The following is a 16,451-nucleotide window of genomic DNA, read 5'->3' on the forward strand; positions in this document are numbered from 1 at the left end:
TTTGCTGTGCAAAAGCTTTAGAGTTTAATTAGGTCCCATTCCTTTATTTTTGATTTTATTTCCATTAATTTGGGAGACAGCTAGAAAAAAATATTGCTGCAATTTATGTCAAAGAGTGTTCTGCCTATGATTTCCTCTAAGAGTTTTGGTTGTTTTTTAGTTGTATTTTTATTTTTTTAACATCTTTATTGGAGTATAATTGCTTTACAATGTTGTATTAGTTTCTGCTGTATAACAAAGTGAATCAGCTATATGTATACATATATCCTCATAACCCCTCCCTCTTGAGTCTCGCTCCCACCCTCCCTATCCCACCCCTCTAGGTTGTTGCAAAGCACCGAGCTGATCTCGCTGTGCTATGTGGCTGCTTCCCACTAGCTATCTGTTTTACGTTTGGTAGTGTATATATGTCAATACCACTCTCTCACTTCATCCCAGCTTACCCTCCCCCCTCCCCTTGTAATCAAGTCCATTCTCTATGTCTGCATCTTTATTCCTGTCCTGCCCCTAGGTTCTTCAGAACCTTTTTTTTTTCCTGATTCCATATATAGGTGTTAACATACAGTCTTTGTTTTTCTGTTTCTGATTTACTTCACTCTGTATGATAGATTCTAGGTCCATCCACCTCACTAAAAATAACTCAATTTTGTTTCTTTTTATGGCTGAATAATATTCCATTGTATATATGTGCCACATATTCTTTATCCATTCATCTGTCAGTGGACACTTAGCTTGCTTCCATGTCCTGGCTGTTGTAAATGGTGCTGCAATGAACATTGTGGTACATGACTCTTTTTGAATTATGGGTTTCTCAGGGTATATGCCCAGTAGTGGGATTGCTGGGTCGTATGGTAGTTCTATTTGTAGTTTTTTAAGGAACCTCCATACTGTTCTCCAGAGTAGCTGTATCAATTTACATTCCCACCAACAGTGCAAGAGGGTTCCCTTTTCTCCACACCCTCTCCAGCATTTATTGTTTGTAGATATTTTGATGATGACAATTCTGACTGGTGTGAGGTGATACCTCATTATAGTTTTGATTTGCATTTCTCTAATGATTACTGATGTTGAGCATTCTTTCATGTGTTTGTTGGCAATCTGTATATCTTCTTTGAAGAAATGTCTATTTAGGTCTTCTGCCCATTTTTGGATTGGGTTGTTTGTTTTTTTGATATTAAGCTGCATGAGATGCTTGTAAATTTTGGAAATTAACCCTTTGTCAGTTTCTTCGATTGTAAATATTTTCTCCCATTCTGAGGGTTGTCTTTTCATCTTGTTTATGGTTGCTGTTGCTGTGCAAAAGCTTTGAAGTTTCATTACGTCCCATTTGTTTATTTTTATTTCCATTTCTCTAGGAAGTGGGTCAAAAAGGATCTTGCTATGATGTATGTTGTAGAGTGTTCTGCCAATGTTTTCCTCTAAGAGTTTTATAGTTTCTGGCCTTACATTTAGGTCTTTAATCCATTTTGAGCTTATTTTTGTGTTTGGTGTTAAGGGGTGTTCTAATTTCATTCTTTTACATGTAGCTGTCCAGTTTTCCCAGCACCACTTATTGAAGAGGCTGTCCTTTCTCCACTGTACATTCCTGCCTCCTTTATCAAAGATAAGGTGACCATATGTGTATGGGTTTATCTCTAGGCTTTCTATCCTGTTCCATTGATCTATATTTCTGTTTTTGTGCCAGTATCGTACTGTCTTGATTACTGTAGCTTTGTAGTATAATCTGAAGTCAGGGAGCCTGATTCCTCCAACTCCATTTTTCTTTCTCAAGATTGCTTTGGGTATTCAGAGTCGTTTGTGTTTCCATACAAATTGTGAAATTTTTTGTTCTAATTCTGTGAAAAAATGCCATTGGTAGTTTGATAGGTATTGCATTTAATCTGTAGATTGCTTTGGGGAATATAGCCATTTTCACAATGTTGATTCTTCCAATCCAAGAACATGGTATATCTCTCCATCTGGTTTTTTCATCTTTAATTTCTTTCATCAGTGTCTTATAGTTTTCTATAAGGTCTTTTGTCTCCTTAGGCAGGTTTATTCGTAGGTATTTTATTCTTTTCATTGCAATGGTAAATAGGAGTGTTTCCACAAATTCTCTTTCAGATTTTTCATCATTAGTGTATAGGAATGCAAGAGATTTCTGTGCATTAATTTTGTATCCTGCTACTTTACCAGATTCATTGATTAGCTCTAGTAGTTTTCTGGTAGCATCTTTAGGATTCTCTATGTATAGTATCATGTCATCTGCACACAGTGACAGTTTTACTTCTTCTTTTCCGATTTGGATTCCTTTTATTTCTTTTTCTTTTCTGATTGCTGTGGCTAAAACTTCCAAAACTATGTTGAACAATAATGGTGAGAGTGCACAACCTTATCTTGTTCCTGATCTAAGTGGAAATGGTTTCTGTTTTTCACCATTGATCCTCTAAAACTTTTATAGTGTCCAGTCTTACATTTAGGTCTTTAATCCATTTTGAGTTTATTTTTGTGTATGGTGTTAAGGAATGTTGTAATTTCATTTTTTTACATGTAGCTGTCCAGTTTTCCCAGCACCATTTATTGAAGAGACTGTCCTTCCTCCATTGTATAGTCTTTCTTTATTATAGATTAATTGATTGTATGAGTGTGGACTTATTTCTGGACTCTCCGTTCTGTTCCATTAATCTATGCATCTTGTTTTTGTGCCAGTACCATACTCTTTTGAATTCTATAGCTATGTGGTATACTCTCAAGTATGGGAGTGTGACACCTGTAGTTTTGTTCTTCTCTCTCAAGATTGCTTTGGCTATTTGGAGCCTTTTGTGTTTTCATTAAAATTTATATTTATTTTTTCTAGTTTTGTGAAAAGTGCCACTGGTATTTTGATAGGGATTGCGTTGAATCTGTTGATTTCTTTTGGTAATATGGACATTTTAATGATATTGAATCATCCAATCCATGAGTGTGGCATATTTTCCAATTTTTGGTGTGTTATCTTCAGTTTCTTTAATCATTGTCTTATTGTTTTGAGGCTACAGGTCTTTTAACTCCTTGGTTAAATTTATTCCTAAGTATTTTATTATTTTGGATGTAATTATAAATGGGATTGTTTCCTTCATTTCTCTTTCTGTTGGTTCATCATTATTGTATAGAAATGCAACAGGTTTCTGTATATTAATTTTTTTAATAAATTTATTTATTTGGGGCTGCATTGGGTCTTCATTGCTGCACCCAGGCTTTCTCTAGTTGCAGTGAGTGGGGGCTATTCTTCATTGAGGTGCGCAGGCTTCTCATTGCAGCGGCTTCTATTGTTGTGGAATATGGGCTATAGGTATGCAGGCTTCAGTAGTTGTGGCACGAGGGCTCAGTAGTTGTGGCTCATGGGCTCTAGAGTTCAGGCTCAGTAGTTGTGGTGCACAGGCTTAGTTTCTCCATGGCATGTGGGATCCTCTTGGACCAGAGCTCGAACCCATGTCCCCCGCATTGGCAGGCGGATTCTTAACCACTGAGCCACCAGGGAAGTCCTGTATATTAATTTTGTATCTGCAAGTTTCTGAATTCATTCATTAGCTTTAATAGATTTTTGGTGGAGTGTTTGGTGTTTTCTGTATATAGTATTCTGTCATCTGAAAATACTGATTGTTTTACTTCTGACTTTCTGGTTTTGATGCCTTTTATTTCTTTTTCTTGCCTCATTTCTGTGTCTAGAACTTCCAATACTATGTTGAATGAAAGTGGCAAGAGTGAGCATCCTTGTCTCATTCCTAATCTTAAAAAAAAAAAGCTTTCCACTTTTCACATTGAATATAATGTTAACTGTGAGTTTGTCATATATGGCCTTTTATTATGTTGAAGTATGTTCCCTCTGTACCCACTTTGTTAAGAATTTTTTATCATAAACTGATATTGAATTTTATCAAATGCTTTTCTGAATCTTTTGAGATGATCATGTGACTTTTATCCTTCCTTTTGTTAGTTTGGCATATCACATTTATTGATTTATGGGTGTTAAGCCATCCTCACATCTCTGGAATGAATCCCACTTGATCATGGTGTATAAGTCTTTTAATGTATTGTTAAGTTTGATTTGCTAATATTTTGTTGAGGATTTTTGTATCTATATTTAGCAAAGATATTGGCCTGTAATTTTCTTTCTTGCAGTGTTTTTGTCTGGTTTTGGTATCACGTTAATGGTGGCCTTGTAGAATGAGTTTGGAAGTATTCCTTTGTCTTCATTTTTTGCAATAATTTGAAAGTGATAGATATTAAGTATTTTTAAATATTTGGTAGAATTCACCTGTGAAGCCATCTGGACCTTGACTTTTGTTTTGGGGGAGTTTTTTGCTTACTGATTCAATTTCATTACTAATAATCTGTCTATTCAGATTTTCTATTTCTTCATGATTCAGTGTTGGAAGATTATATGATCTAGAAATTTTTCCATTTCTTCTAGGTTGTTTAATTTGTTGACATATAATTGTTCATAGTAGTCTTTTATGATCCTTCATATTTCTGTGGTGTCAAGTTGTAATTTTTCCTCTTTAATTTCTGATTCTACTTATTTAGGTAATCTCTTTTTTTCTTGATGAGGCTGGCTAAATAAGTTTCTTGATTTTGTTCATCTTTTCAAAAGGCCAACTGTTATGTTTATTGATCTCTTGTATTTTTGTCTCTATTTTATTTATTTCCTCTATGATCTATTATTTTTTTCCTTCTTCTAACTTTGGTCTTTACTTATTCTTCTTTTTGTAGTTCCTTTAAATGTATATTTAGATTCCTTATTTGAGATTTTTGTTTCTTGAGGTAGGGCTGTATCACTATGAGCTTCCCTCTTAGGACTACTTTTGCTTTGTCCCATAGATTTTGCTTCTGCTAAATTTGTGGGGTTTTTATTCTTCTTTCTCTCATTGCTTTAGTTGCAAGGTTAGGTTGTTTATTTGAGATGTTTCCTGTTTCTTAAGCTAGGATTGTATTGCTATAAATTTCCCTCTTAGAACTGCTTTTGCTGCATCCCATAGGTTTTGGGTTGTCGTGCCTCCATTGTCATTTGTTTCTAGGTATTTTTTGATTTCCTCTTTGATTTCTTCAGTGATCACTTCATTATTAAGTAGTGTATTGTTTAGCCTCCATGTGTTTGTATTTCTTACAGATCTTTTCCTGTAATTGATATATAGTCTCGTAGCATTGTGGTCCAAAAAGATACTTGATATGATTTCAATTTTCTTAAATTTACCAAGACTTGATTTGTGACCCAAGATATGATCTATCCTGGAGAATGTTCCATGAGCACTTGAGAAGAATGTGTATTCTGTTGTTTTTGGATGGAATGTCCTATAAATATCAATTAAGTCCATCTTGTTTAATGTACCATTTAAAGCTTGTGTTTCCTTATTTATTTTCATTTTGGATGATCTGTCCATTGGTGAAAGTGAGATGTTAAAGTCCCCTACTATGATTGTGTTACTGTCGATTTCCCCTTTTATGGCTGTTAGTATTTGCCTTATGTATTGAGTTGCTCCTACGTTGGGTGCATAAATATTTACAATTGTTATATCTTCTTCTTGGATCGATCCCTTGATCATTATGTAGTGTCCTTCTTTGTCTCTTCTAATAGTCTTTATTTTAAAGTCTATTTTGTCTGATATGAGAATTGCTACTCCAGCTTTCTTTTGATTTCCATTTGCATGGAATATCTTTTTCCATCCCCTTACTTTCAGTCTGTATGTGTCTCTAGGTCTGAAGTGGGTCTCTTGTAGACAGCATATATACAGGACTTGTTTTTGTATCCATTCAGTGAGTTTGTGTCTTTTGGTGGGAGCATTTTATCCATTTACATTTAAGGTAATTATCAATATGTATGTTCCTTTTCCCATATTCTTAATTGTTTTGGGTTTGTTATTGTAGGTCTTTTCCTTCTCTTGTGTTTCTTGCCTAGAGTAGTTCCTTTAGCATTTGTTGTAAAGCTGGTTTGGTGGTGCTGAACTGTCTCAGCTTTTGCTTGTCTCTACAGGTTTTAATTTCTCCATCAAATCTGAATGAGATCCTTGCTGGGTAGAGTAATCTTGGTTGTAGGTTTTTCTCCTTCATCACTTTAAATATGTCCTGCCAGTCCCTTCTGGCTTGCAGAGTTTCTGCTGAAAGATCAGCTGTTAACCTTATGTCCCATAGATTTTGGACAGTTATGTTTCCATTTTCATTTGTCTCAAGGTATATTTTTATTTCTTCTTTGATTTCTTCACTGACCATTGGTTGTTTAGCATCATGCTGTTTAGTCTCCATGTGTTTGTGTTTTTTCCAGTTCTCTTACTGTAGTTGATTTCTAGTTTCATAGTGTTGTTTTCTGAAAAGATGATTAATATGATTTTAATCTTTTTATATTTAATGTGACTTGTTTTGTGGCCTAACATGTGATGTATCTGGAGAATGTTCCATGTGTACTTGAAAAGAATGTGTGTTCTGCTGCTTTTTGATGGAATGTTCTATAGGTGTATATATTAAGGTAATCTCATCTAATGTGTTAAGGCCAGTGTTTCTTCATTGATTTTCTGTCAGATGATATATCCATTCGTGTAACTGGGGTATTATAGTCCCCTACTATTATTGTATTTCTGTCTATTTCTTCAGTTATTTCTGTTAATATTTGCTTTATATATTTAGGTGCTCTTCTGTTGAGTGCATAAATGTTTACAAATGTTATATCGTCTTGTTAGATTGACCCCTTTATCATAACTTAATGTCCCTCCTTGTTTTGTTACAGTCTTTGCTTTAAAGTCTATTTTGTCTGATATAAGTACTGCTACCATGGCTTTCTTTTAATTTCCATTTGCATTGAATACCCTTTTCTATCCTATAACTTTCAGTCTGTGTGTGTCTTTAGATCTGAAGTGAGTTTCTTACAGGCAGCATATATATCGGCCTTGTTTTTGTATCCATTCAGCCACTCTACATCTTCTGATTGGAGCATTAGTTCATTTAAATTTAAAGTGATTATTGATAGGTATTTACTTATAGCTATTTTGTTCATTGTTTGCTGGTTGTTTTTGTAGTTCTTCTCTGTTCTTGTCTACTCCTCCCGGTTTCTTTCCTTGTGTTTTGATGGATTCCTTTAGTATGATGTTAGGGTTCCTTAAGAAAGTAAATCTTATAACCAACAAGGACCTACAGTATAGCACAGGGAACTCTGCTAAATATTCTGTAATAACCCAAATGGGAAAAGAATGTGAAAAAGAATAGATACATGTATATGTATAACTGAATCACTTTGCTGTATACCTGAAATTAACACAACATTGTTAATCAATTATACTCTAATATAAAATTTAAAATTTTTTTAAAAAGAGAGTAAATCTTAAAAGTTCTCATCACAAGGAAAAAAATGTAACTATGTATAGTGATGGATGTTAACTAGACTTATTATGGTGACCATTTCACAGTTTATACAAATATCAAATCATTATGCCGTACACCTGAAATTAGTGTAATGCTTATCTCAGTTATATTGTAATAAAAAAGAAGATGACTCTGATTGTCCTCTGGATCTCTTTTAATTGTTTTGCATAATTAGGCCAGATTCATGTCTTCTAGGAACTGTGTAGCTTTCCAGGAAGCGATGCTTGAAGATATCAGAAATCTGGGAAATATGCCATTAGTGGGGAAGGCAGCAGAGTCTCCACCTTTTCACTTCCCAATTGTTTGACCTTGAGCAAGATCCTTTACCTCTCTGAGCTTTGGTTTCTTCATTTCTAAAACAAACTTAATATGTCTTCCCTACAGCACACAGTTGTTGTAAGGAATGAAGCATAACAACATGTTATCAGGATTTGCACTCTTATACTGCAAGTAAACTACCCATTGTGTAGGCCACTAAAATTGTGCCCTAGGCCTGGCATCTGTGCAGTGCCTGTGATATGTATCTTCTGAAAGCCACCTTTGAAAGGAACAGAGTTCAGAGGTCACACTCAGGGATGGTGCAGGCTCAGAGTGGAAAGAGAGATTGAGTCAGGGGTATGTGTATGGCACCAAATCTCAGAAAGGGAGTTTTGAATACTGAGCACTTAAATTTTAGAATTGGGACAAAATGCTGATCTATCTTATCCTTTTCTCACCCCACTCAAGTTTTTTCTTTCTTCTCCTGTTGTTCCAGGTGCATGATGACTGCAGGAGACGGTTTTCCAAGGAATGCTGGTTTGGAAGTCATCGATCATCAGTCATTCCTCCCACTGCCCTCAGCGACCCCAAGGGTGATGGTGAGTAGCTAAACTTTAATACATTGGGGAATACATTGGGGAGGGAGGGAAGATGTAAAGCCTAGAGAAAAAGACTGCAATTAAATTAATCTGGTCAACCAATCAAACATTTCTGGGAGTACGAGTGTGCATATGTGTATAGACAGCTCATGTTTTCCTTTAGACTTTTGGGATGGTGAATATTGCTTATGGTGTATATGTATGTGGGCATGCTCTTTGTAGCCTCTGTCAAAATTGTTTCCAAATGATCAGAATTGATTTCAGCTTTTACATGATTTCGAGACAGTAGATAATCCATGAAATAATTTTTTTTGCTTGCTGCCTACTTCATTGCCAAGGAAAAGCCAGCATTAGCTAGGGGGCAAGGATTCCTGTAACCATTACAACAGTTTTAGAACTAGACACAGCACATGTGTACGTGTGTGCACATACGAGTACATACACTCTGAGCCACTCTAGTCTCTTCCAGTTCATTTCCCAACCCCAACACAGATACAGACAGACATTGATACATGGAATGAGCCACTCACACAGTTTTCTGCAGGCAAGCATACTCATATGTCCCCATAATGACATGCACAGACACACATCCCCCACTCAGGGATGCATGCATATATTATTCTCAGAACTACTCAAATATTTATCCACATAGAGTCACTTACCAGATAGCTGACTAGAGAGATGATGAGATTGATGACTTGGTATATAAGAGACACTTGACTGGCTAGGAGAAAGAAGGGCCTAGGGGCAAGATGGAAAAGTATCAAACTAGTCAGCCAAGTCTACTCAGGCTGCTAATGAAAGTCAATGAAGTCTTGAATCTGAGACTTTGCTCAACCCCACAGGGACCTGGGGAAGATGTCTTTGGGCAGACTGAAGGATGGCCGCCTCAGCATCTTATAAATCACCCCCAAATAGGTGTTAAGGGGCTGCCACCTCTCCTTTGTAATTGGCCCAACATGTTCTGTGTTCTTGTGGAAGTTGGGTTTTTTAGTTTGTTTTTTCCCATCTTATATCATTTCTTATTCTTGTTATAGATGGTCAACTGATAGCATTACTACTTTCTTTTGCTTTCCACCGATGACATATTATTGCTTAGAAGCACCTGTGCTAAGCCATTCTTTTTGTGTAATGTCTCATACAATGCCCCATGAGTTAGCTTTTAGCCTTTCATCCTAGTCATCTGCAATCTTGATCCAATTGAATGTCACTCTTGAGAGCCCTTCTTTCTATCATGTGTTACTTGGCCTGTGGTTTCTTAGGAGTATTTTTTGAAACCTCCATATCTTCTTGACTCCTTCTGGCTTCTTGGCCTAGGCAAATACACTCTTTAATGTTCCCTGTTGGGAAGTCCCACCCATCTTAGAGATGATGAGGTCATTAAAGATGATCTGGTCCAACCCTCTGGCCAGGCTAGGGAATCCCTTCTCCAGCATCCAAGGTGGCGGTATCCATTTGATGACTTTCTGAGGAAGCACATGCCATTGCTGATTAGCATTCATTCATTATTTATTCAGTCAACAAACTCTAATTTCTGATGTCTTCTAATTTCCCTTTTTCCTACCCTATCTGTTCTCTCATCCTAGAGGGTGAGAGCAACGTCAAACACTGTCTCCTGTTTAAAGACTTCTGTAATTGCCCCTCCCCATTTCTCCAGACAAATAAATTACTTCCTTTGCTGTAAACCCAGAACACATATCTCAGAGCACTTAACACACTATATTATAGTTCGTCACATGTATGTCTCCCACTCCAGACTGTGAGCTCTTTTATCACTAGCACTTAACTCAAACCCGATACATGGTATATTCACAGTCAAGATTTGTTATATGAATTCATTAATACATTTACTGAATACTGCGTATATGTAAGGCTCAGTGATAACAATGTAGAGAATAAGATATGACTAAGACAGGATCCCTGATTTATATGGGGGCAAAACAGTATAATGCAGTATTTGTCAAATACAAGAATGCCTCAGAATCATCCAGAAGGCTTTTTAAAACACAGATTTCTAGGCCCTATGCCCCTGCCCCAGAGCTTTTGATTCAGTAGATCTGGGTAGGGCACAAGAATTTCCATTTCTTACAAGAAATGATGCTGATACTACTACTCCCGGGAGCATACTCCATCATTTACTAACTGTGTGACCTTGGGCAAGTTACTTAACCTCTCTGTGCCTCATGTATCATTTGTTTTCTGCCAATAGGGAATAAAAGTTATACTCAAGTGCGTTATGCGTGTTAAATGAGTTAGTATCTTAAAAGAGGATTTTAAAATACAGGAAGGGAACAGGAAGCCAACCTTATGCTAATTTAGCATCTTTCTGTGGTATGAACTGAACAAATTTGAGAGGGACTCTTGGCTCCTTGGTTTTGGGCACTGTGATTATATTAACTTAGCTCAAAGAAGCACGATCCTTTTTTTTTTTTTAAGCTCTTTCAGACTGTTGACTCATCTGGAGCTTAAAGTCAAGTAAATCCCCTAAGCCCTTTTCACGCTTGATGCTGCCAAGCCAAGTTCCTATTGTCTTGTTCTGCTGCAACTTATGTCCTTATGCCTAAAGGCCAAGCTTCACATTTATCCCCTTTTCAGCTTGTTTACTTTGACCCTACTGCCTGTTAAGGTCATTTTTCAATCTTGATTCTGTCATCCAGTGGCTCTCCCTCCTGCTTTAGGTACTTCAAAGTTGACAAGCTAGCCTTCCATGTTTTTATTTAAATTGGTTAACATTGTTGAATAGTACTGGACATTCCCTTACAATTAACATCAGCCTATTCAAAAGCAACCTTGTGGACATGATCATTTACCTGGTTATGAATCTGCCTAATATCACTATATTCCAGCCCAGAATACCATTTTTGTCACCTTGTTCACAGGATTCGTCTAACATTTTGTTGTCATTTTATGTGGGCCCTGTAACCTCTCTCCCTCACTTACTCCACAGCAGCCATGCTATTCTCTTCACTGTCCACAAACATCCCAGGCAGTCTCCCTTCTCTGGGTGGGTTCTTATTCTTCCTCTTGACCCCCAAAAAACTCTTCCCCCAGATACCTGCATTGCTCACTACCTCATTTCATTCAAATGTCATCTCACCAGAGAAGCCATCCCTGGCCACCTGTCTAAAACAACACCCCCATCAGTCTCCATTCCCCTTTTCCTGCTTTATTTTTCTTCATATCACATTATTTTCTATATTTATTTGTGTATTTATTTATGGTCTGCATCGTTCCATTAGAATATAAATTCCACAAGAGCAAAGATCATTTATATCTTGTCTATCACTGTATATCGGAACATAACAAGGACAGGCACAAAGAATGCCCTCAATACATATATGTTGAATGAATGAATGAATGTCTTAACTACCATTGTGTTAACATATATTTTGTAAAATAAAATATTGAAAAGGGATAACATGTTCAGGGAGGGTAATTACTTCCAAGCTATGCTACTGAAGGGACATAGCAGACTCCCCTTGCAGCTATGAGCCCTGGCAAACCCTGAAGTTTTGGTGCATGACAGGCTAGCTGGCTTAGGAGGTCTTCAAGCTCCACTGGCCAGTGAGTAGAAATTGGCCCATAGAGGAAGCTTGCTTTAGATTTTTCCAGGCAAAACAGCCATGAAATCTGCTCAAGTCAGCAGTCTTCCTCTTCAGGCTCCCTTTTACTCAGGTTACAACAAATGGGACACTTCAACTTGCCTCTCTCCCTGTGGCACACACCATTCAGGAGCAAGCCACATGCTTTTTTCCCTTTGCATTTATTTTTGCTGGGGCATCCCTGGCAAGCCACGAGCTCAGAGGTTTGGAGGCTCACAATTTGTCTCGCATCTCCTATGAGGCCATTGCTCACTGCCTGTCTCCCTGCCAACAGGCTCTATGACCCAGTATGAGCTGGCAGGCTATGGCAATTTAGACTGCTATAACTCCACTTCTCTATGGGGAACTTCAGTGTTGGGGATTATTAAAAGCCTCTCTCTTGTCCAGACAATTTCCCTATAGTCTTGTTTCCCCTGATAATTGGTATGATAACTTAGATTGCTCTGCCAGAACTTTAGAGGAGCCATTAAAGCTCCCTGCTTCACTCCACATTGATATGTTCTGTCATTAGCTCCTGGCTGAAAGGCAGCCTTTTCTCCCCATCTTTCCTGACCTTGTATCTTCTCAGTGTAAGAACTGAGCTATCCCAGGCAGAGAGAGGACAAGTTGGGTGTGCTGATCCTCCTCCTGGGCTCTCAACCTTCTCCTTCTTCAGTTTTCCCTTGACATTTTATTGATCTTTGGTTGTGGCACCAATTTTTTTTATTCCTTGTGTTCCAATACACTGCTGTGTATGAATCTGTCTCCCCAGCTTGAGGGCAAGAGCTAGACCCCTAGCAGTATGTAGCATGATGATTGGCATATAGTAGTTGCTCAGAAAATGTTGGTTACCTGGCAACAGCTGGGCAAAGACCAGCTATTGTTGTTTTCTTAAATAAAAGCCCCTTTGGTTTGCATCTAACTTCCCCTCTGTCCCTCAGTCTCAGAGGCACAGGGAAGCTGTGGGAGGTGTTGGATGTCTATTATCTTGATTGTGGTGATGGTATCATGGGTGTTTGCATATGTCTGAACTCATTAAATTGTACACATTAAATGTATGCAGTTCTTTGTATATCAATTATACCTCAATAAAGTTGTTTTTTAAAAAGTCTTTGCAAAATTTGATGTTAAGTCATGCCTTGCTTCCATCTAAATGGCCCTTTTCTTTTTTTCCCTTTTCTTTCTGTTGTATGCATTATTAGGCCAATTAGTAGTATCTCCAGATTTCTGGAATCTTGATTGGTCTTCAGCCTGTTCATGCCCCCTTCTCATCTTCATCAACTCCAAAAGTGGCGATCACCAAGGGATCGTCTTCCTCCGGAAATTCAAGCAATACCTTAACCCGTCTCAAGTGTTTGACCTTTCGAAGGGTGGACCTGAAGCTGGGTAAGCATGGGGTAAGGGATGTAGTTGTGGGTACAGAAGGGACTCCCCCCTCTACACATTCTAGAGTAGGATAGGCTTCCTGGAATTAGTTCTAGTACCTGGGCAGGAAAGGTCTATTTTCTCAAGTCAGGACACAAACACAACTCCACAGCATCTTGAGTTGGCTGGCTGGAGGACTTTTAGCCCTCTCCCAGAAATCCTTTCAAGCCTATGTCCTGCTCTCAGATTTGCTTCACCTTTTCCAGTTGGAAAAGGTAACTATGTCTCCTGACTTCAGAGGAGGAGGCAAATGGATATTATTTTCCACCATTCCTGTCACTCACTCTTTTTCTTGGGGGCAAGTAGATACATCTCTACTACAGGCCTGTTTTATTTAGAGACCATCTGGCTGTTCAGCCCTGGTTTCTGTGAACCCACTGGCAACTGTGCAAGATATTCTTCCTGGGCCTCAGCAAGTAGATTAGGCTAGGCAGCTAGTAACTTCCAGAACAAGGTTGGGCAAAGAAGAGTGTAGGTTGAGGCAAGGCCTGATCTCCAGGATTGCCTGTGGGAGCATTCCCTATGATCTTAGGTACACAGAGAGATAGGGGTTAAGGGAAAGGAAACATGTAGCCTGATAGCAGGGTGCAGAAGCAGCAGTCCTTAGCTCCTGGCACATTGTAGGAAAGAGTTGTAAAACTCATCAGCTCATGAAATAACTCCCCTTTCCCCTCTTCCTTCCAGGCTCTGCATGTTCAAGAACTTTGTTCGCTTTCGCATTGTGGTTTGTGGTGGAGACGGCAGCGTGAGCTGGGTCTTATCTCTGATTGATGCCTTTGGATTACACGAACGGGTGAGTCCCTAGCTGACTTAATTTAGCCATTGCTAAAGAGACTGGCAGTGTGGCGCTGCTTATCCCAAGAAGTCCCTGGTCTTTACTCTCCTTGTCTGTAAAATACTTGATCTATCCTGGAGAACATTTCCTACTGGTTTCACAGTCAACCTGACTGGTAGATTCCCAATCTAAGCCTGCTCACCTATACCATTTTCTGGTTATCTAATAGTAGGAAGGAAGAAAGAGGAAGTTAGCAGAAAAAAATGAGCAGTGCTCTATTTCCCAAGCCCCAAAATGAAGATTTGAAGGGGAGGAAAGCAAGAAAAACAGAAGTGGCATCAGGCAGCATTCAACTCCCAATTCCCTACCCCTTCTGAGGACACTGAGTTTCTTCCCTAAGTCTCTAGAGTAGCAGAAATGTTCCTCTACCTCTCCCCCCTCTCCCTAAGCAGCCCCCTGCTCTTCTGACTGCAGTGGCTTTGTCTCCTTAAGGCACCTTACCTCTTTGGCCCAGCCTAGATAGAAATTTGTGGCTATATATCTCTTTTAAAAGCATGGCTACAAATATTGTCATATTCCAGCAACGTGTCCCCTTACTGAGTAGGTTCTGTATTGCCAAGAGTGGGACCCAACTCCTTAGGGAAAATTTCACTCAACTTCAAACATCTTCCTATTACACTTCCTAAAATCATAGGTCCCTTATTGCCACTAGTTTTGAGACCATATTTTTTCCCCAAAAAGCACCCTCTGGGTTCTTTTATGGGTGGATCTTGGTAGGATTGTCTGAAAAGGGTGCCCGGTTTTGTTCTTGCAGTGTCAGCTGGCAGTCATCCCTCTTGGAACCGGTAATGATCTGGCCCGTGTCCTCGGCTGGGGTGCGTTCTGGAACAAAAACAAATCACCTCTGAACATCCTCAACAGAGTGGAGCAAGCTAGTGTGAGGATTCTAGACAGGTGAGTAGCTGAAAGATGAGGTCATTGTGGCTTTTCCATTCCCTTGCCAGTTACTCCCAGTGACATCATCTCAGTCAGGAGTGTTCTAAACTCCCTCACAGAGCTTCATTGCCTTTCTGGCTTCGGTGCAAGGAAATTTGGGGGACTTTGCCTATTAAGAAGCCAGGGTCTACTGTGTATCCTTTAAACATCACTGAAGCCCCTCTTCAAACTTAAAAGATCCTAGAGCAGGAGCACCCATTGGTAAATTTCAAGGGTTCTATAAACCTACTTCAAATTGCATAGCTATTTATCCATGTAAGCATATTTTTTCCTTGGGAAAGTTTCCATCTTTCTGTTCTATTCTAGGATAGTATAGAAACTATTCTATAGCTTCATCAGGTACTCAAAGAAACTCAAAAAAAGAGGGCTCATAAACAACTGGCCTGATTATCTGTGCCCTAGAGAAGAGACAGTATTCTCCTCCAATCTTCTGAGAAGAAAGACTTTCTATGTGGGGGCATAGTATTTGATTTATGGCTGCTCATAAGGATAACCTGGGGAGCTTTTTCAAGGTACCAAGCTGGGCCCTACCACAAATATTCTTATTCAGTAGGTCTTGGGTAGAGCCCTGGTATGTGTATTTTACAAAAGCACCTCAGGTGATCTTGGTAGTTACCACTGCTTGAGAAGCACTGCTCTCTGAGAACTCTGTGGTGGAATTCCTTCCATCACACTGGCCTTGAGAAGTCATGAAGCAGAGGTCTCTCTTGGGATATACCTTGAGATCAGGTGACCTGAGATAACTTGGGCAACCCCTACAACTCATCCCTACCCATCACATAAATATTTTGACCCCTTTCGTGACATGTGAAGCATTGGTGCCAACCTGTGATGAAACAGAGCCCTAAATATCTGTCTAAACTTCATTTCAGATGGAGTGTGATGATCCGTGAGACTCCCAGACAAACCCCATTGCTAAGAGGACAAGTTGAAATGGATGTACCCCGATTTGAGGTAACAACTGCCTAGCTATAATTCAGGCCAACATCTTTATTACACATTGAAATAATAGGCTAAACCCAGAGAGAAGCTTTTGTATAGTCCATGGGCTTGATAAGGATGAGATCATTCAAGATTGGGGACATTTCAATTAGCAGTTATTTACCAAAAACTGTGTTAGGTGTTGGGGATATAATTCAGTCAGCCATCTACTTATGCAGTCACTCAAAATATTTATGGAAAGTATGGATTAACTACAGTGTGTTCCTTCCTCTTCAATTTTTGGAATAGATTGAGAAGAATATGTATTAACTCTTCTTTGTATGTTTGGTAGAACTCCCCTGTGAAGCCATCCAGTCATGGACTTTGGTTAGCTGGGAGTTTTTTAAATTACAAATTCAGTTTCACTATTAGTGATCAGTCTGCTCAGATTGTTTATTTCTTCCTGATTCAGTCTTTAAAGATTGTATGCTTCTAGAAATGTGTCTGTTTCTTCTAGGTTGTTCACTT

At 38.7% G+C, this 16,451-nt stretch overlaps 1 protein-coding gene across 1 annotated transcript in view; it reads left to right on the forward strand.

The window, feature by feature from the left end:
• DGKK (diacylglycerol kinase kappa) overlaps nt 1–16,451 on the forward strand; it is a 160,139-nt gene that overhangs the window by 108,452 nt on the left and 35,236 nt on the right. The window contains exons 8-12 of the mRNA XM_060138458.1: nt 8,123–8,225; nt 13,009–13,192; nt 13,916–14,024; nt 14,821–14,960; nt 15,875–15,956. Coding sequence (XP_059994441.1) covers nt 8,123–8,225; nt 13,009–13,192; nt 13,916–14,024; nt 14,821–14,960; nt 15,875–15,956 — 618 coding nt within the window. The remainder of the gene's footprint in view (nt 1–8,122; nt 8,226–13,008; nt 13,193–13,915; nt 14,025–14,820; nt 14,961–15,874; nt 15,957–16,451) is intronic.

The sequence above is a fragment of the Lagenorhynchus albirostris genome, chromosome X, assembly GCF_949774975.1.
Source record: "Lagenorhynchus albirostris chromosome X, mLagAlb1.1, whole genome shotgun sequence".
Classification (NCBI taxonomy): domain Eukaryota; kingdom Metazoa; phylum Chordata; class Mammalia; order Artiodactyla; family Delphinidae; genus Lagenorhynchus; species Lagenorhynchus albirostris.